Genomic DNA, 21,960 nt, shown 5'->3' with positions numbered 1-21,960 from the left:
TAGATTGAGAAAAAAATTAAAAATAAAATGAACGCATGTGGATACGGGTTTAAGTAAAAACCTTTATCTTGATAAACAAATATCAACAACAGTAGTAAAACTTTAGTGCTGGGGCGACATGTCGTTCATGATATTCATGATCTTCTGCCTAACTCGCTAGGAAGGCAATTTAATTCGAACTAAATGTTTGTTGACCCAACTCAAATAAGGTGGTATTTTTTTTAACTTGATAAATAATAAGTTGGGTATGGATATTATCAAATCCCATCTAAAATATATATATTTATATTATATAAATATATTTATAAAATATTTAGATTTTTTTAATACAATATAATATATATTAACTATTTTATTTTTTTATTGACTAATAAATAATATATATAGATACCTAAAAGCATTTTAATAAATACTGTGAACCAGAAATTAGATGTTCAACTATTGCACTATATTATAGGAGCTCAATTTCATCTAAACTTTTGTCTTTAAGTATTTAAATATTGTTAATGCTAATAGAAAAATACATGTCTAAGCATTTTTAGTTGTTATAGTATCATAGCAGTAACCGATCCATTCCTTCTTCTTCTTTTTCTTTATTCTCAACGTATCTTCACTGATCTTCACTCCATGCCATCAAAACCAACCATCCATCTATTGTTAATACCAGTGAACCACACCAGACACTTATCAGCATTAATGTTGTTGCACAAACTCCTCTCAAACTAATCTTCACCAATTATCTATCCTGGAAAAACCAGTTCCAAACTCTCTTTATTGGTTATGACTTACTTGGCTATGTTGATGGCTCCAACCCATGCCCCTCAGCCACCATTACACAATCTAATACAACCAAACGAAACCCCAGTTATGTCCTCTAGACCCGTCAAGATCAATTGATCCTCAATGCAATCATTGGCTCCCTTTCACCAACCATCATTCCATTCATAGCTCAAGCAAATACCTCCAAACAAGCTTGGATCATCCTCGCCAATACATATGCCAAACCCTCTCGTGGACACATCAAACAGATCAAAATTCAACTAAAAAATACAATCAAAGGATCCTCTACCATCACTGAGTTCATGCAAACAATCAAAACCAGAATAGATGAACTAGCTCTTCTTGACGGCCCATTAGATGAAGAAGAAATCACAAATAAAATTCTTGATGGCCTCAATGATGACAACAAAGAATTAGTTTGTGCTGTACAAGCACGAGATAACTCTATTACCTTTGAATAACTCTATAAAAAACTTCTAAACTTTGAAGGCTCTCTTTAAACAAACATATTTGAGCAACACCAATTTCCAGTCACTGTCAATCCCACATCCAAATACAACAGAAATTGGTGCCCCTTCAATCCTCCACACAATACCAACATCAACTGGCATGCACCATATTCTTCTGCCCACCGCCCACTTGTTGCTACCAACGCAGGTTCCTTCACTCCACAAGGCCATCAACCTCCTTCAAGACCATATCTTGGTCACTGTCAAATCTACAGACTCCAAGGCCACACAGCCAAGCGGTGCCTTTCTTTTCACCTAGTCCCAGTCCAAACATCTTCAACATCCAACACCACTTCATGGCATCCACAAGCTCATCTTGCCACCAATCCTTCCTCAAATCAATCATGGCTTTTAGACAGTGATGCATCTCACTTTGTCACTTCTGATCTCAATAACCTTTCACTGCATACATTATACATAGGTTATGATGATATCACAATCGGAGATGACACCATTCTTCCCATCACTCACACCAGTTCCACCTCTCTACATACTCCTTCTAATACATTTACATTAGACAATGTTCTTTGTGTACCTTCTATGCAAAAGAATTTAATCTCTATATCTCAGTTTTGTCGCTCTAACAAAGTTTCCATAGAATTCTTACCAACTTCTTTTCTTGTGAAGGGCCTTTGAACAAGGACAACACTGTTGAGAGGACGCAATAAAGATGGTGTGTATGAGTGGCCAACTTCCTCTTCATTGATTGCCTTTTCCACAATAATAACCCCCTTCTTTGATTGGCATCATAGACTAGGACACCCTGTCTTTCCAATTCTCAAACACATTGTTTACTGCAATCATCTCGTATTATCTTCTTTATTGTCTCATAATTTTACTTGTAATGTTTGTCTTTACAATAAAAGCCATCAATTATCATTTTTCAACTCTACATTTGTCTCTACGCAACCCCTTGACATCGTATTTTTTTATGTTTGGACCTCTTCAATTTTGTCAACCAATGACTTTAAATACTATGTTATCTTCATTGATCATTTCACTAAATACATCTGGTTGTATCCACTTAAAAAATCCAAAGTCAAGGAAATCTTTATCAGATTCAAAGCTATTATAGAAAGTCACTCCAATTCATCCATTAAAATTCTTTATTCTGACAATGATAGAAAGTACATGGCCCTTACTAATTTCCTTTCATCCTTTGGTATCTCACTTCTAACCACTCCACCCCACACACTTGAACACAGCAGATACTCTGAAAAAAGGCATCTCTATATCATTGAAACTGGACTTGCTTTACTCTTTCACACTACCTTACCCCTTTCCTACTGGCCTTATATCTTTGTCACAGTCATATATCTCATAAACCGACTGCCTACACCTACATTAAATCTCTTCTCTCCTTTCCAAAAAATATTTCAAACTCCACCAAATTACACTAAATTAAAAAAAAATTTGGTTACCTCTGCTATCCTTGGCTCAAACCTTACACCTAACACAAACTAGAGTCACGGTCCAAACCTTGTGTTTTTCTGATCTACTCTCACACTCAAAATGCGTACTATTGTCTAGATACATCAAACTCCAAAATCTATGTCTCTAAGCATGTTAAATTTGTAGAGTCTTAATTTTTATATGCCTTCATGTATAGTACATTCTCACCTCCTCCAATCAGCCCCGTCAATACCTAGATACCTTCACCTTTTCAAGTTATGTCCCCTAATCCCCAGCCGCCACTCATACCACCATCTGAAGGTGTCATCGGTCAGCACCTCTTATGTACAGCTACAACACCATCTGTCAAGCCAAACACTCCAATAGACACATTTAGCATGTCCTCAACACCAACTCATACCCCATCTATCACCAACACATACACGCAACAACTTGTACCCCTTGAACCTGTCCCGATTCCCACTCACTTTATGACCACACGATCAAAGAACCAGATACATAAGCCCATCCAAACACTGATTCTTAATACTTAACTCACAAAGTTCAATGACCTCGAACCAACCTCGGTGACTAAAGCACTTACTGACCCTAAATGGTATCAGGTCATGTCTACTGAATATGATGTTTTGGTTCAAAATGAAACATAGGATATTGTACCACTTGTCTCCAACCAAAATATAGTGGGATGTAAATGGATTTTTCGTATTAAATGCCACTCTAATGGCTCTATTGACAGGTTCAAGGCATGTTTAGTAGCAAAGGGTTTTCACCAACGCCCATGCATTGATTATCTAAACACTTTCAGTCCAGTTATCAAACCAACCACAGTACAGGTTGTTCTTAGCCTTGCTACATCTCAGGGCTGGACCTTACGGCAACGTGAGGTGAACAATACATTTCTTCAAGGACACCTCTCGAAAATAGTGTCCATATAACAACCACCCGGTTTTGTTGATCAAGATCATCCAACCTATGTTTGCAAGCTTCAAAAGGCAATTTATGGCCTCAAACAAGCACCTTGGACCTGGTATCATAAACTTTGCACCTTTCTTCTTCAGTCAGGCTTCAAAAATTCTCATGCTGACACTTCTTTATTTTTTTCTCACTACTACTGGTCCTATTATTTATCTCCTTGTATATATGGATGATTTAATCATCATTGGTGATAGTACTAAGTTGGTTTACTCTTGTGATGCTACTCTTTCTCATCGATTTTCAATTAAAGATCTTGGTCAGTTAACATATATCTTGGGTGTGAAAATAATATCTTATTAGCATGGCATCTTGCTCTCTCAAAGGCGATACATCTTGGATGTATTGGCTTGAACTAAGATGACTAAAGCCAAACTTGTGCTCACTCTAATTCCAACAAGCCCACCTCTAGTGTTAAAATCAGGTACTGCCCTCGCTGATCCTACAGAGTACCATGTCATTATTGGTAGCCTCCAATATCTCCTGATTACAAGGCTTGACCTTGGCTTTGCTGTTAACAAGTTGTCTTAATATATGCACACACTGACGATTTAACACTAGACCTTTGTTAAATGTCTACTACGGTATCTCTGTGGAACTGTCAATGAAGGCCTACAAATACATCATCAGTCACCAATGCAACTTCATGCATTCTTGAATAATATTCATCGTGGCTTACAACCGGATCTCTAAGCCTTTTTCGATGCAGACTGGGCATGAGATGAGGATGATTACTCTTTTACCAGTGCCTATATGATCTACCTTAGTTGCAATCTTGTCTCTTGGAGCTCTAAGAAGTAGAAAATTATTGATCGATTGACACGACCAAAAGATTGATGTCTTCTCCCAAGTGTAGAAGTGTCGAAGTAATAATAACCCGGCAAGACTGGGGTCGAACCACAGGGAGGTGAACTATATAAATTACAAATAATATATATATATATATTTAATAAAACAAAGAATTTATGAGAATTTTATGGGATATTTATGTAATGATTAAGCAAGGATAAAATAATTGTCAAGGTTAGAGGATCCACTAAAGGTATTTCAAATAAGTATAGTATAAACTATTTTTATTACTCAACTAGAAACCATAAATAAAGGAGGTTCCAATAGGATTATAAATTGTTAACATGATTACATTAGTTATCTTATTTGAATAATGCTAATACTTATAAATATTGACAAGTATTCATGATGTTAATTTATGTTAACAACAAATCAAGTTCCTTTCATGACACAGGTGTCGGTTATACCATACAGTTGGTTATGAAAGGATCAAGTATTTGTTGTACCAAGGGTTATACAACATAAATCTAGATTAACCATTTAACAAGCAAAGTATTAAGAGTAAATAAGATAACAAATACAAAACATGTTAGTATCAAACATTAAAGTCCATATTGAGTTTACACTATATTTGTTCTTACACCATTAGTGTAACCTTTTCACCTTGACATAATAAACTTAACTAAACATAATGAAAAAGAGAAACATAAATAAACAAGATGAGAACATAATTATATAAGTATAGTAAAGGAAATGAAAAGTATAAACAAGAGATTAAGGAAAATATAACATGAAATAAAACCATTACAAAAATATAAAGAAAGAAATAAATAGCATGATCTTGATATGAAAACCAAGATGCCTAAATGCATGGCAAATGCCTCCTTTTATAGGCTAAAATTCAGAACTATTGATTTGATGACTAATTGTTGAGTAGGCTACCACCTCTTGACTTGGTAACAATCCTTATCTTCTTATATGTAGAAAACATCATTGCTAACATCATAATTTGAGCAGATAGTCTCATGAAAGTTCTGGGAAATTGTCTCAGCTTTCCAACAAAATAAGAATCGGTGCATTTGAACTTCTAGAACTCGAGATATGGGCTGAACACTAAATGGTATCTGGATTGCAAGACAGATTCTGACTTCTCTGTTGTTGCTATAATTTGAACTTGAAAACGGTCATTTTGAATCTTGGACTCTTATGAAAGTTTTAGGCCTATGTCTTCACTTTCCATACATATAAACCAGACCTAAATCCAAGTTCTACAGCTCCAGTTATGATCCAATAACTGAATGGTGTTTCAATTTGAATTCAACTAGCATCTATTTTCTAAGTTTAGCCCTCTCTTTGTCTTCTCAATTTCAGTAGTTAAACTTATCAATCAATACTTTGATTTATGTGATAGGCCTGCATTTAAAATGAACATTTACCATAAATTAAAGGTATCTTATATTATCAGACTTATTATTATAAAACATGCTCTAGTTAAGGAGTTATTGATACTTCAAGTGCAAAATAATAATATAAAACCTTGATAAAAATGTACTTTTAAGTACTAATCATCGATCATCCACGAAAGCTGAATTCAGGTCAGTGGCCAATGCAGCAGCAGAACTCAACTGGCTTTGTTACCTTCTATCTGATCTTGGCATACAAATCCCTTATTATCCGGTTATATACTATGACAATGTTGGTGTCACTCAGCTTTGCTCCAATCCATTGTTTCACTCCAGGATGAAACATGTTGCAATTGATTTTCACTTCATTTGGGATCAAGTACAAAATGGTGTACTTTGTGTTGCTAATGTATCTTCAGTAGAACAACTAGCCTATGCACTCACCAAACCTCTTCCACGTGCTCATTTTCTTGATCTCAAATCCAAGATTAGACTTCTCTCTAGAACTCCATCTTGAAGGGGCATATTAAAGGCTTATCATCACATCTTGTAACAGTTACTATTTTTATCAGATAAACATTCGAACTTGTTATCCCTTAAGTCCAGAAATCATATGAGCTTAATGTTATCTAAACTTTTGTATTTAAATATTGTGAATGCTAATAGAAAAATACACGCCTAAGCTTATTTGGTTGTCAATTAACACTTGAAATTCTAGATTTGAAAGGATTAAGATTAATAGATGGCAAAGCTATTTTAAATATTTACAATTTAATAGTTAATCTCCTTTGTTATCGTTAGTCCATCCCTTTCCTCTCATTTAACTTCTCATTTTTTTAGTTTATTCAAATAACATAAAAGGTGTCATAGGTGGTCGTATTTCTTTTGTTATGTTATTTCGACTCTTTTTCTTTTTTAGCATTATCTAGTGTTTATTTTTAAAGTATCTTGTAAGCCTATATAAAAATCCATTATTTTTAAATTAATTTTAAAATTTAAGGGGGGGTTTTTTTTGGAGTAGCGCTTTGTTGTGTGTTAATTACTTCGTGAATTTTTCAAAAAATAATTAAACCTCATTCCTTTTAAAAAAAATATAATTGAGGAGGGAAGGCCTAATATTCTAAATTAGGGCTGAGCATTTTCGGTTCGATCTGGTTTTGGACCAAATTAAACAACCAAATCGATTTTTTTTAGGTTTTTGAACCGAACCAAAAATCGGTTCAAACCAATTAATTTCAGTTCGATTCAGTTTGGTTTTTTCCCTTCCAAATCGGTTCAAACCAAAATCCATTTAGAAGCTCTGGAATTGGCGACTAGATAGAGGTTGTGCTGCCGGAGGAACATCTTCTCCATCCACCGTTGGATCATCTCCAATTTCAGATATGTTGTGTGCCTTAACCCCCACCAAAAACTGACCGTTCGAATCTTTGAAATATATCATTGTTTGAAAGCTCTCCTTGATCTAAGTCTTGCTCCCAGAATATCTTTCTGGTTCTATTTTGCTCTCATCCCTGTTCTTTCTGTCAGCTTCTACTTCTGACCATCCATGGCCACCACCAGTTGTTTCCCTGCCTCAAGGCTAGCCACACAGCCTCCTCCCACTCCCAAACTACCACCCATCTCTTAGTCACCCACCCTCCATAAACAGACGAACAACCCCCTCCAGATACCCACCCTTCCGGCCATATGGAAGAATCATCAGCAATTCGCCTCTGACATGACAAGTTTGAGAGATGAGAAACAAAGATCATGGAAGATTGGAAGATAAGAAAACAGATTTGACTTAAATGTTGAAAGGAAATATTGAAGCTTTACCTGTAATCAATTACTTTTTCTTTATGTTGACCTTTAGAATCCAATGTCTGCCTCATATCCAAATGATTTGAGAGATGAGAGACAGAGAGCATGGAAGATTTGAGAGATGAGAGACAGAAAGGGGGCGGCTGACGTGCATTTAGGTTTAGGGTTAAAAACTATTTATACTTGTTTTTTTTTAAATGGTGGCTTGGTTGAACTGGTTCGGTTTAATCGGTTTCAGATTTTAGAAACCAAACCGAATCAGAACTTTTTTGTGATTTTCTAATCAGTTTTTTCAGTTATTTTTTTTTAATTTTCTCGATTTAATTAGTTATTCTGTTTTTTTGCTCATCACTATTCTAAATAATGGAAAGGAGAAGGTCGGGGGACAAGTTTTCTTCGCAATCTATAATTTCACTATTTACATAATAAAAACATGTGATATCTCTTTTCCTTGACAAAAATGTTAACAGTAAAAGAAAATTCAATAAAACACAAACGTATTGGATGATAATCTTAATGCTAACGATATTTTTTCATCAGAATTTTTTATATATCTATATCCGTATACTAAAATTATTTAAAAAATTTAAAAATAAAAAACAATTTTAAAAAAGAGGAGAATACCGCAATAGTGTATCATGTATGTTGCCCTGTCCCAATCCTAGCCAATATATAGCTACCCCTGTAAACATATATTTAATTACTTGTTGCGCAAGTTTGATATTTATAAAGTAGCTGTTATTAGGTGGTGATATATAGATTGCAGCAAATACGTATAAAGCGATTGAAAAGGCTGGAAAACAATAATCTACTTTCTATTGATTAATCAACAAAACAATATTAAATCACCCCAAAAAGAAATAATTACATTAATAAATTAATTTGTAGGGATCGAGCTGGCATTATTATAATATCACGTTATAGTCTCGTGGCTATAAAATGGAGTGCTAACCCATGCATGGTGGCTATGGTGCTTTTAGCCGCCGGTGCACCGGCCTTCACTCTTTCTAGAATTCAATACCCAATATCCACCTTCGATGCCAGTAAGATCATCAAAACCATGAATACTGCAGATAAGCTGAGCTGCTCAGGTACATGCAGCGTCTTTACTGCTTGTTCTAGTGGGTGCACTTGCATCCCTCTAAGTATTATCTGGGGGGTTTGCGTTTGATCGTGACCGAATCTCCGGCAAGGCTGGTCAAATTACTAAATAAAGATGGATGGTATTAATTAGCATCCAGTAAAATATATAATTAATAATGTAAGTTTTGTGTTCTATATGCATGTATGCTGTTTTAAATCATATGTATTGTATATTTCCCTGTGTTATGATCTCTTGTAATATTTCTTTGTATTGTGGTGGTTGGAATTTGAATATATATTAATTACTGGGACTCGGCCTTGCCATGCCCACACTACCTTTTTTTTCTTTTGATTAGAATCCTTGCTTAATTATTAATTAATTAATTGTTAGTGTGCTTTTCTTTTTTAATCAGTGCAATTAAACTACAACAAATAGTGGGTTTGCTCCTTCATTATATATAGAATTGTTTAGAATTTTCCCGGGGTTAATTTAACTCAAATAACTATAATTAATTTGATTAGATGCCTTACCAGCTGAAATGGCACCAAATGGCGTTGCCACACTTTCCCCTTCTTTCCTCCGTTAAACAAGGAAAAATCAAAACAGAGAGGATAAACGGACGCATTTTACAGATGGCATTCCCATAACTTGTTATAGCAGTCAGACTGGGTCCAGCCTAGATTCTCATCACATGACCGTTTAGGGGGTAACTGCCATCCAAAACATCACTGTTTTCCTTCTTTTTTTTTAATTTTCACCCTCATAACTGACCCCCTTGTTCTGCGCTTCTTTATTGACCGCTCCTATTAAACCCCCTCCGCTATGAAAATTGACTCTCGGCAGAGCGAGAGGGGGAGGGGGCAGAGAAAACAGAATCTGTTGCAGTATTATATATTGTGGTTGGCATCAGGTAGAGGACCATATTGTTTGCTCGTTTTTCTGATAGCAGCTAGCATCTTCAAGAATGGAGTTGTATGATGGCAACTTGTTTCGAAGACCGGCACGAGCACAAGCAATACCCGTAACCGATATCAAAGCATGGAAGCCACTCACAAGGCTACAGAAGCAAGCCCCGGAAGCTCTGAGACTTGATCAGCTCTCCATCACTGCCTCAACCAACCATTCTCTGCCTGCTAGCCATACCTCTCCTCCTCTTACTCCAATTCCCCTTCTATCACCACTCTCTGTATCTCCTCCGCCATTGCCATCTGAGGCAGAAGAATTTACATTCCCTGTAATATGTGGTGATATTGACAAAGGGAGGGAAGCTGATGTTGGTGATGCATATTCGGACGCAAGAGTTTGGCGGCATCCAGCAGTGGCCGGTGGATACACTGAGCCATCATCCTTGTTTGCCTTCTTCCGATCCAAATGCGTGCTCGTTAATCACGCACAGTCAAGATTCTGAACTGCATGTTCTGTTATTGTGATAAATTTCAACTCATTGCGGGTCTTTCTTCGTTATTGGTTCTGGATTCGACCTCGCAACTCCATTTTTTTCGGATTGAAAAACCTAGGATTTCTTTTTTGTTTTTCCTCCTATACGAGAAAATGAGCTGATAGCACTCCCCCATTATTTGGTTGATCTCAATATGGTAGTTCTCTTGTCACGCTTTTGGCAGGAGGATGGAAGCAACCGGGAATAAAAGTATAGACTTCTTGCTTTCTGTTGCTAATCTTTCGAACAAGGCAGGCATATCATATTGGCCGCACCACCACCTAGTACGCCACAGGAACGGTCCCCTTCCAACCTTGTGATGATATATCAGCTCCACGAAAAAGAGCTTGATAAGAATTGACGCGCGCACCCACCACCGAATCCACATGGGACAAAAAGGAAGACTAGATCCCCATAATCTTGACACCAGGACTCAAACTTGAGTGGGTAGTGGTGGGGGGCGAGGTGACGATTATCTGCTAGTACCTTTACCTTCGCAATTTTTTCCAGATATGCAATATAGACTAGGGAAGGGGAGCGGAATATCATGAACAACTGAGTTCTGCCTGTTTTTTTTTTTTGTTTTTTAACAATTATTTTTAATATTAATACATTAAAATAATCTAAAAATATAAAAAAAAAATATTAATTTAAAACAAAAAAAAATTCAATTTTTTCAAAAATATTTTTCAAACACAAAAACAAATGGAGAGCCTAAAGCAAGTTGAGGCAGGCACCAACAGCACAGAGCATGATCTTTGTCGCGAACAAATTGAACAACCTGAAAAGAGTGCATAAACAAGAATGGGATGTAGCAATTTATCCAGTGCATTCATAAATAAAATTACAGATTGCATTGGAGAAGTGGTAAATCCCCAAGAAAATCCTCCTGCAGTCATACAATATAAAGCCGAAAAATCTCTTCCTTTATGTACACAATGGGCCAACCATCCAACCCAGTCTTCAAAAGGGTTTCAGTTCAAATAAATATCATCTCGCTCACTTCCCTGAGCTCTCACTGGAGGACAATTTTAAGAAAACTTACAACACACCCAATGGCAACTCAGGATAAGCCCTTAAAAGTAATGATACTTGCTGCCAAGCAGACATTTCACTAACAAAATCAGAACTCAAATTCCCCTGTTGCCTGCAAAAGAAAGCCGGAATTCCAACAATAATTTTTGGAATTTCAGTATAATACAGAACCAAATTGTAACATCGATCATGAAAGAAAAACCATCTATAATTCAGTGGAACACAGACCTTGTTAAAGAGAATGTCCCTGTTGTTTATATGCATAACGCCATCCTTGAGTGTGCATTTCCACCTGCTCTTGGTACGAGTCACCTATCCATGCAAGAAAAATTTTATTATCAGAAGACCAGCATCATTGATATGTACAACTAACATCAGCTTGTTATGATGTACACTACTGATCAAACAAAAAAGGAAAGGGTGAAAAACAAGAAGAGCGGATGTTTACCTTGTCAAATTGAGCTAAAATCAAATGCTGTGTGTTCAGCTCCTCTCCTTGGTCCACACCATCCAGATCCTCTTCGTCGTCGTCATCTTCATTCAGTGGTTCATCATCGTCATCATCTACATTATCATTTTGACTGACAACAGCTGGGGTACTTGCCTGTAAATCTGGGAAGGGGAAAAGAGGAAAACAAAAAACAAATACATTAATTATAACAGGCCTGCTCACCAAGCTTATCGATTAGAAAAAGAATGACAACCTTCATCACATATTTCATAAACTTACCATTGGGAGCTGGTGTGTTTGCGATATTGTAATCTTCATTAGCAACTCCTTGATAATTGTATATCTTCAACAGAAAAATAAAATACAGAAAAATTATAAAGAAACAGCAACTGTCGCACCCTAACCTCTGGAGAAAACATGATATCCCATACTCAGGTTCAAAAAAGTCATTATAAGCAATGAAGTTATAATCTCAACAACATAGGACCCCTAATAAGATTTCAGAGACAGTCATCCTACAGTACATTAACTGGAAGAGGCTCCTCTCAAGACCTGAACATCACCCTTAAAGTTGCAAGTCAAGAGCATTTAATAGCGCTGACCAATTTTTAACCATCATTTTCCAAATACATGCTCAGAGAGCAATGCTATTTAGTATTTGATCCGCGTGAATCAGCTTGTGGGAGTTACAGTCATCCTCATACTTACCAGCAACCTTGTAAACCAACCATGTATAGAAATAGTCAACTTGGTCCATCATCCCAGCCCCATAGCATAGATATAAACATGGAAGGGATTCTGGTTTAGCCCCATAATCTTTTAATAATATCTCACTAGGTTCTAGCCACGTTCAGTTAAACATTCTGAGCCAAATGTATGCCTTGGCATGCATATTTCCAGGAATCATAGATACATAATCTAAACTACTGTAAAAACAAACAGTTGCAGTGTCCAAATTTCATAAAATCACTGCAAACAATGACGCTCATTATCACTTAAGATATTGCTATTTTTCTCCTCAAGACAGGGTTCTTCACAGACAATATATTTGTAGGTATCTAGAGGCATGATTTTACATGTGGGCACGCACAAACCATGTGAAAACCATCTTCAAATCACAGCTACTGATGCTAATTCAGATTAATGGTCTCCAAAATGAGGTGAGTGATGATAAGACAGATTGTACATCACATGATCCAAGAACCAGGAATGAGAGGATTTTTCCATTTTTTTTCCTTTGCTGGGTAAAAACATTATATTTCTCATTACAAGATATAGGATCAGGAAATATATGATCCTATACTGACCAGGCAATACTGGTTACCCTTCGTAGGGCAAGAAACGCTGGAAATTAGATGAATAAAAAAACATCATTGGGATGAGGAGAGATGCACAGCAGCACTTCACCAACACATGCATAATTCTAGAACATGAAAACTACATTGAACAGATACTTGATTGCATGTTTATATTTCAAGAAAATTACAAAAGCCTCATACATACATTGGGAGTTGAAAGCATATCATCATAAGGATCAGGAATTGGCCCATCCACTTGAGGAATCTTCACATATGACCTCGTCACACATGCTAAGATCTCTCTATTTTTAGTTGTGATAGTGTCACACCTGCCATGGGGATTGTTCCCTTGGCTTACCTGAAATTTACCGTTACATAAGCTAAAGAAATAGCAAGTTTACAAAATTATGCAGATCTTTTAATAGAGATGGGAAGTTAAAATGAACCATAAATAATCCACTCTTAGGCTAGCATACATCTGGTTTACAAACAAACTAAAGAGCGAGTACTTGAGATAAACTGCGGCTTCCAAGCATATCAGCTCCTAGCTGCGTTGAATGATCGATTACCATATTTTCAAAAAGGCCAGCATCCATGGAAGAACATGAACACTCACCCTCCACCAAAAGAAAACGAATTGGAACACCAAATAGAACAGTCTTTGGTGTATTCTAAAGTTGCAAGTTTTAACCAGGACATATGAAACAAAATAGCATAACTGCAGCAGTAAGACTTAATTTGGTTACAGAAAACCATGCTATGTCCTTAAGGTTAGAAATCATGAGACCCTCAGCATTTTGCATATATAATAGTTAATGATGCTGCTGGACAGTATTTATCCAGGGTAGTAGTTAATGATGTGATAGATAGTATCCATCCATTCTTCACTTGACCTAATTCAAATATGTAGTCAACAATGCCCATTTATTATATGGTCATCAAACTAATTTACAGAAGCTGGATAAGTCAAAAATATTTTGTTCAGCAATATCACATGAAGAGGAGGGAACAATTGTGGTGGCAGTGAAGCTAAAACTGGTGCAACTTAGAAGTGGTGGATCGCAATAGCATTTTAAGGACCAATAGAAGAAATATATTTTTCCATTTCATTTTAAGAATAGGCAATAGATTCATGGTGGAAGATATATCAGCAGTTAATTTTTCTTTTCCACTTGAAATGGCATCATTGCAACAGTTGATAATTCTATTGGCAGCAAGGAAATACTTTGGAAATAAACTTTAAACTGGAGTAGTCAGAATGGAAAACATAAGCATGATCGCCAAGATGTAATTGGTCTTAGTTAATTGCTTGTCCAAAGGAAAAAGGAACTGTCATAGCTACATTAACATCCAGATCTTATGAAAAGCTAATGCAATGGTACATTTTCATGAGTAAGAAACCATTAGAATGCATTACATGCTAACATTTAAAAAGATCTTATATCCCTTAATAACTATAAACACGTGACTTTTTCATTGACCATTTCAGCTAAGAAACCGAGAGTCAATGCCATGGGTTGAGCCACTATCCTATTCACCATACCTGCAATTAAATAGTTTCCTAGAAGTGATCCAACAAAAACTTTTCCCAGTTAAGCGAGGAAATGTTTCTCGAATGATAAAACTTTTTCATGAAACAGGAAAATCCATGGTTCTCACATGGCATACATGAATAAAGAAATGCAGAAAGAACAGTTATTAGAACAGAAGCGCTCCACAAATAAACTTAAGAAAACCAAGCAATAACAGACCAGGAAACAGCAGTTTTAGACAGATATTCAGAAGTTTTGTAATAGGAAATTCTCTTTGATGAAAATATTGCTTCAATGCACCAAAAAAACGATGAGAATATGGTAAGACATAAACTCTCTTTACTGTAATGGTTTTAGCTACCATATTCAAAAGGCACTCAACATTAACTGAGTCAACGAACAAGCAAAAAGAACAAGTGGACTTAAACCTCACAAATCATTGCAAAATGAAGGGCGGCGAAATTCTATGAATCTTATTATCCACCTCTGGCTTATCAAGTGGCTTGAAAACTCCAAAAGTTCTCCCCACAGAAGTCACCTTAATAAAACTCCAAAGAGAATAGAGCTTGTAGTAGCCAAAATTAACACATCTTAGACAATGAGTACCTGTTTAATTACAGAACAAACTCATCGCAGATAGATGATCTAAATTCCAACTTATTAACTACAAATCTGAATTCAACCACATTAACTGAACATTGAGGTTAAATACATATGAAGCACTCAACTTTGTAGTCAACGCCTGCCTACTCACAAAACTCAGCTTTAAAGTTTACGATGCATAAATGCTCTGACATCTTTATGGAAAAGAAAAGTTTTCAAAATATGAGACAGTAGAACATCACTGAGTAAATTAAATACAGTAGGAAAAAGAGGTCAACATTTTGCATGCCAGGAAGAAGCCAATAATAACTACAAGTATTCAAGTTAACACGTAAACAAATAAGAATGCATATTCAACTCAACCTGTGAAACCTCAGATGCAGAATCCACAGCTCCATCTTGCTGGGGTATGAATCCACCATTGTTATATTTTGGAGCAAAATCCCCGCGCTTCCGTTTTCCAGAAGACATGAAGAAGTCCTGGAATTTTCTCCAAGATTAAAACTGATAAGCTACTTCAGTGGCAACCATATGTCATCATTTTGGATGATAAAGGAATCGTTATCAGTTTCTGAAAATTAGCCTTCAGCATCCAGAACCTTTTGTCCATGAACTCTCCTTGGAGCATAAGACTAAACAATACAAGCAAAAAAAGATACCTGTGTCAAGGTTTGATGAGAGGCTCCTCTGTCCACCTCATCCCGCCCTTCCACATAAGCTACAAACGCACAACATTTATTAGTTAAAACCCTTCAAAGAAAAAAGTCACTAAACAAATTGCTCATGTGACATAAGACTTGCCAACATTGACATCAAGAGGTGGCCTTTGATGCATCAAAGGGGAAGGAGATTGCTGTTTGAAGACAAGAAGGAAATGATCAGTGAGCACATCCATACCGAATAACAAATCTACATCAGTACAGCAAACTTCTGGTCACTAAGCTCCCATGAAAAAAAATACAAAGAACACCCACACACACACCACATGTGCACTCATGCACATACAACATGCAAACCACACATTGAAATTAGTATCTGCTAGATGAAAAGGGCTGAAAGATCAAATCAGTGCTTACCATGAAATGGCTGGGTCTCCCAGCTTTTACATCAGTACTGCCCCCAGCATCGCTAACAGGGGTGGGATAATCACTACTAGATCCAGTAGGAATGTTATACATGGATGAATTGTCCACACTACCAGGTAAAGGTGTCTGCACATTCCCAGGTAAAGGTGTTTGCACATTCCCAGGTAAAGGTGTTTGTGCACTTCCTGGCAATGGTGTCTGCATGGGGGTTTGCAAAGGTGTCTGCAATTCCAAAAACCCACATAAGAAATAGAAATTCCAACAGCCAAAATAACTGAACTCGTGAATCGCTTCAAAATTCACATACAACTAACAGATATCAAAACTGCCACCGACAATTACTTAAGAATTCAAAAACAACTCCACTAAAATCACGATTTACCAGTACAAAAACTGGATAATGTGAAAGGAAAGTGTTTCCACTAGCTCATTTCAATTTCAGGTTCAGAGAATTCAAAGAAGTGCTAAAAACGAGTATACCAGCTAATCACTTGACGAAATTCAGTATTAATGACAAGAAAATTGTTAAAAAAGCAAGTCGCAATTACTCACAGGAGGGAAGAGTATCTCAGCAGTGGGAGTCTCATATTCCTCAGTCCCTTCATACGGTACATTAAGGTCGTGGACTGGAGTAAGACCACCAGGCACCGGTTGCTTATTAGCTGATGACCTCACTATTGGACCCGATAAAACACCCGCTTGCATCAATTTCTTCTCCCAAAGCTAAAAACAAACAAAATCAGCAACTTTACAGGTCCCAGAACGCAAATAAATCACAAATCTGAAAACCCTAGAACTCACAATACCATCAGATCCAACAAATTCACCAGTTAGGAAAAAAAAAGTTTTGAGATTTGAAAAAACCCTAAAAGATTAACAGCGACATTATAGGGTGGAAAAGAAAGAAACGGATAGGGAATGTTGATTACTCCTTGGAGCTCACTAAGGACAGTCTCTCCGGGGCCACCGTTATTGATGAACTCATCGCGGACCTTGTCGATGACGTCTTCTATAACTTCGGTGTAAACGGTGCTTGTTGACGATGACGCCATTCCTCCCCTCAAAAATTTTTTAATCAAAATTACAATTCCACTGATATTGATAAAACTGAAGCCCTAATTGAGATGATTTAGGACATGAATCACATAAAATTTCGTTTTGGAAAGGGAAGGGGGTTTCTAGGGTTTGGGGAGGGAGAGAGGAGAGAGGAGGGAGATTAGACGGACGAGAAAGCAGAATAAAGGGTGGAATATAAATAGGTTTGCATCCGATTTTATGGAGTGGGTCCACGTGTTATGATCTGCATTGGCCTTGATTTGTTTTGCCCAGTAAAGAGATAACATTTGATTTTATTTTTCCCACTCACTCCCTCTCGGTCGCCTCCTTTCGTCACTGCCAGTTGTGTTGACCACCCACTGATAGCCCAACTGTGTCATATTGTGATTGTAATAAGAGATATTTTTTAAAGTATTATTTATTTAAAAATATATTAAATAATATTTTTTTATTTTTTAAATTTATTTATAATATAATATATTAAAACAATTTAAAATAAATTAATTTTTAAAAAATATTTTTAAAACATAAAAATAAATAGGTTCGATGTGGTCATCCACACCACCATTGATCTTTTTTAATTTTCTTTTTAGGTTATTATCGGAGGAATATGTTTCTTTATTTATTCTTTAATATTTTTTATATCAATATGTTAAAAGTATCCAAACAAAACAATACTAAAAATATTATTTTGTAATTTTTGAAAAAATTAAAAAACTTACTATCCAACTGTATTTTCAAGCGATACCTTGATGAGTTTTCTTTCTTTCTTTTTTCTTTGGTTACGGTTTTTTTATGTGAAGAAAATCGTGACTTTATTTTTTTTAGGATTAGAAATTATGTCACCCTTTCTCCTATTAATTAATAGTTTTGCATTTGTAACGAGGTTGCAAAAATTACTAGGAATATTATGAGATGAATTATTTCTAGAGATCCTTGTGTATCATTCACAGTATGTTCTATGATCTTCGCTTCAAAACTACATCGGCTTCTTCTTTAATAGATCTCCTTAGAGGTGTTAATCTCTTCCTTAATAAATACTTGCACATAGTCCCTTAGGGTGGTTGGTAGGGGATCCTTCGAAGGTATTAATGAAGGTACCATGTATTTTTATGTAACAAAAGACATTAATGAAAGTATTAATGAGTTTTTATGAAGATAAAGAAGAGAAAAGGGAAGAAGATGTAGAATTAAGGAAGAAGAAGCAGAGAATGTATTTTTGACTTGGAGTATAAGGTTTCAAACCCCTTTATGTATATTCCACTCATTTTTTATATTACCTAATTTGACCTGCTTCATACAACGTAAGAAAGGTAGATATGTAATCTCATAATAGTAAAATAATAGTATTCTACTGTTTGTACCATCACATCTACTTAAATATAAGCATGGGCTGCTTGTTCATATTTAATAGGATGTGATGAGTATCATAATTACTAATCTAGACCCAGAGTATGAGTTACCTTTCAGTCGTGCACTCAACCTGAGAGGTGTTGGGTTCAACTCACACACTTTTCTAGTAGGAGTTGGGTTCAGCTTGTGACTATACTCAAGAATGGTTAGGGATGGACGTGCCATAACCCAACATAAAGTTAGGCACGGTTGTGTCCCTGACCCATCAGAGGGTTGGCCGCGGAAGCATCCCTAACCCATCACGGGGCTGGACGTGGATGTGCCCTTACCCACCTTGGTGTTGGGTGCGGACATGCCATGACTCAATGTGGAGTTGGGCAAGACGCGTCCCTGGCCCAGCATAAGGCTGGGCACAGATGTGTTCCTGACCCATCACGGGGTTAGGCGCGGATATACCCTTACCCAACTTGAAGTTAAGCACAAACATGTTATGGTCCAACTTAGGGTTGGGCACAAAAATAAACATAGCTTCATTTTGGATTGTGACTTCGTGCGATGACCTTTAAATGGGGTTGGTTTATAAAAACCATGACCCATCAATTTGAAATCAAAATATACACTTAAATTAAGTCTGTTTTAGTCAATGAAGATTTAATTGAATTACATAAGGAAAACAGCTTTTGATGGACACGCATAATATAATAGAATGGTTGAATCCCAAAAAAAAATCGTATAAGAAAAAAATTATAAAAAAAATAAAATTACAATAGCAAAATATGTCATTAGTCGGCTTTTATTGGTTAAACATAATGATGGTTTTTTTTATTATTATTAAAACTGTGTTTTATGATTTTTTTAAAAGAAAAAAATGCTTGAAATTAATTATTTGATATTGTTTTATTGTTTTGATGTAATAATGTTAAAAATAATTTTAATATATATATATATATATATATTATTTTTATATATTTTTAAACAAAAAATATTTAAAAAAAACAACCATTTAATACTCTTTTAAGTAGAAAAATAATAGGAATGGCATAAACCTTGGCGAAGTATTTTTTTTTTTTAAGGTAAAGTCCATAAAAAAGTTCGTAGAAGGGCTCAATCCATAAATTTAACAGGAGTTAAAATCAGAAAGGCAAAACACAGAGGTCATTTTATGATAAAGAATTTCTTGTTTGTCGGTCCCTTATGCTTATTGTTCTTAATTTCTCAACCTTACCCGTTGTCATAACTCTTTAGGTTCGTATTTATTAAAAACTAATCAAAGGTTTATATTTCGGAGTTAGCTTTAACGATGGTGGATGTTAAATAAAATCAAATTTAAATCATAAAAAATTAAATACATATAAAATAATTATATATATATATATAAATTTAAGATATTCTCAAAAATAAATTAATTCACTTCCCATTGTTTATCTGTGAAACATAATATTTGTAATTCTGAAAGTAATTTGAGATTGCTTTTTATTATTATACGGTTTAAACATAAATATTAATAGTTCCCACAAACAATAATTTATGTTTAGTATGTAACCAAATAGTTTGTTTTTATAATATGCTCTAAAAGCAGAAGCAGACACAAAAACAAACACTTTCTAAAATCCCTAGAATTTCTAAGCAACACCAATCTACCAGCCACAAAACAAGTTTTGGCAGCCTGATTATCAAGCATAAGATATCTCTCTGCTCTTTTTGTGCGAACAAACTCTGAAATGACATTGCAGAGTATCTCAACTAATGCAAATCTACGAGCAGCTTTCGATATTCCAGAGTGCAGTTGACAGGAAACTTCTTCAGAAATTACAGATTTGAATCTCGGGGATGAGCCAGTTTCAACGATGGCATCGATCATGAAACTTCTTCAGAAATTACAGATATCATAAGCACTGCAGTGTCCTAAAGAGCATGCTTCTCAGCTACCAGGCTCTGCTGGACAAATAGATAAACTTATATTGAATTCTAGCCTGCTTGGTGCGAAGAAAAACATTGATTATAGTATATTAAACCAAAAGCATCTTCAAATTCAACTGACCCCCGCAGTGATTTACAGGAGATCTGTTAAATTAAATGGGCTAATTTCTTGTGATTCGCTGATTGCAATGGCACAAGCATAACAACAAAAATCTTGGTAATATGTGCACTTCTTGCAAGATAGCCCATACAACGGTTGTGAATAATTTTTAGAAAACAACATGCATCACATACACGAGTAACTATAAGGTTCCAGGACAGAATAATTTCAAAATATTTCATCAGAATAGAGGAGAATGTGGCCCATGCTTCCTCCCATCATCATCCTTGAGTAACAAAACATGAATCTTCACCTGGCTGGAAGAAAAAAAAAGAATAGAGGCATTTGCAGAGGTGAAAGCGAGCAGAAAAGGAACAAGGAGGGAGGAAAGATGTAGGAAAGTGGCGCTGGAAATCTGAAATCTTCAACCTCTTTCAAGATGAGCAAAAAAAAAATAAAAAAAAATTTCTTCCTGAGTGCGATTACAAAAAATCTTTGGGTTTGTTTGGGATTATAGTAGGTTAGTAGCTATAATAGTTTAAAGTGTTTTTTATTTAAAAATATATTAAAATAAATTATTTTTATTTTTTTAAAATTATTTTTTACATTAAAACATCAAAACAATATCAAAACATATATATATATATATATATATATATATATTATTTTAAGCAAAAAAATAATTAAAATTTAAGGAAACATGGTTTGCACTACATTCTCAAACACACCCTCTCAAACTATACCGCGATTATCATAACCCATTCTCTTTAGTAAAATTTGAAATTAGTATTGTTGAAAAAACCCAAATTGATTTTCATTGATTATTAAATGTTTGTTTTTTATTTTATTTTTATGATTTTTTTGTTAATTTTATTTTTAATATTAAGATAGTTAAGAATTTGACTTCATAATTTTTTATTTATTTTGTATTTCTATAAAGTTAGCGTGATTTGCAGGTTTGTTAGAGTAATCTAAATTACCCTAGTTTTATGAGTTTAATGAGGTGTTTTTTTTAATTAAACTTGATAATGTTTTGCTAAGTCATGTTAGAGTTCATGCCTCAAGTCTTGTGGGGACTAGAATCGATCAAATCTATTGTTGTTTTAATATTTTTATTTAAAAAATTATCATTTTAAATTTTTTTTAAATTAAATAATTTTTTTATTAATTATTAAAATTGTATTTAAACCTATAAAATTAATTATTTTAATGTCAGCTAGATTTCATGTAATTTCCTTGAAAACTAGCGTCAGGTAATTTTTTTTTTTTTTTCACAAATCACTTTAAAACATTTCCAACTAGAATAGGAAGGCCTTTCATGTCTTTTCACATTTCTCGA

The 21,960-nt window shown here is 35.2% G+C and overlaps 2 protein-coding genes across 3 annotated transcripts; one reads left to right on the top strand and one right to left on the bottom strand.

The window, feature by feature from the left end:
• The first annotated feature begins 9,714 nt into the window (after positions 1 to 9,714).
• LOC133679304 (uncharacterized) lies at positions 9,715 to 10,158 on the top strand. The gene has a single exon (XM_062101887.1). The coding sequence runs from the start codon at positions 9,715 to 9,717 to the stop codon at positions 10,156 to 10,158; it is 444 nt and encodes a 147-aa protein (XP_061957871.1).
• Positions 10,159 to 10,998: 840 nt separating this feature from the next.
• On the bottom strand, positions 10,999 to 17,440 carry LOC133668230 (transcription initiation factor IIA large subunit-like). 2 transcript variants are annotated; one of them, XM_062088011.1, is made up of 11 exons: positions 17,122 to 17,440; positions 16,745 to 16,915; positions 16,184 to 16,414; positions 15,909 to 15,960; positions 15,767 to 15,825; positions 15,480 to 15,587; positions 13,178 to 13,330; positions 11,954 to 12,017; positions 11,672 to 11,835; positions 11,452 to 11,535; positions 10,999 to 11,335 (listed from the first exon to the last, which is right to left on the bottom strand). In XM_062088011.1, the coding sequence occupies exons 1-11, from the start codon at positions 17,242 to 17,244 to the stop codon at positions 11,312 to 11,314; spliced, it is 1,233 nt and encodes a 410-aa protein (XP_061943995.1). In that variant the 5' UTR covers positions 17,245 to 17,440; the 3' UTR covers positions 10,999 to 11,311. The 2 variants fall into 2 exon arrangements, with proteins under 2 accessions (XP_061943995.1, XP_061943987.1); XM_062088003.1 differs by having other exon boundaries at positions 15,471 to 15,587; positions 17,122 to 17,439.
• Between the last annotated feature and the right edge of the window lie 4,520 nt (positions 17,441 to 21,960).

This window comes from Populus nigra, chromosome 1, assembly GCF_951802175.1.
Source record: "Populus nigra chromosome 1, ddPopNigr1.1, whole genome shotgun sequence".
Classification (NCBI taxonomy): Eukaryota; Viridiplantae; Streptophyta; class Magnoliopsida; order Malpighiales; family Salicaceae; genus Populus; species Populus nigra.
This window is presented reverse-complemented; position numbering and strand designations above follow the sequence as displayed.

Bases quoted from the DNA above. Each gene is read 5' to 3' on its own strand.
- LOC133679304 (XM_062101887.1), top strand. From the start codon at position 9,715: ATGGAGTTGTATGATGGCAACTTGTTTCGAAGACCGGCACGAGCACAA.
- LOC133668230 (XM_062088003.1), bottom strand. From the start codon at position 17,244: ATGGCGTCATCGTCAACAAGCACCGTTTACACCGAAGTTATAGAAGAC. The intron at 15,961-16,183 runs GTAAGCACTGAT...GTCTTCAAACAG, and splicing joins GGAGACCCAGCCATTTCATG to CAATCTCCTTCCCCTTTGAT. The intron at 11,336-11,451 runs GTCTGTGTTCCA...TTTCTTTTGCAG, and splicing joins GGGACATTCTCTTTAACAAG to GCAACAGGGGAATTTGAGTT.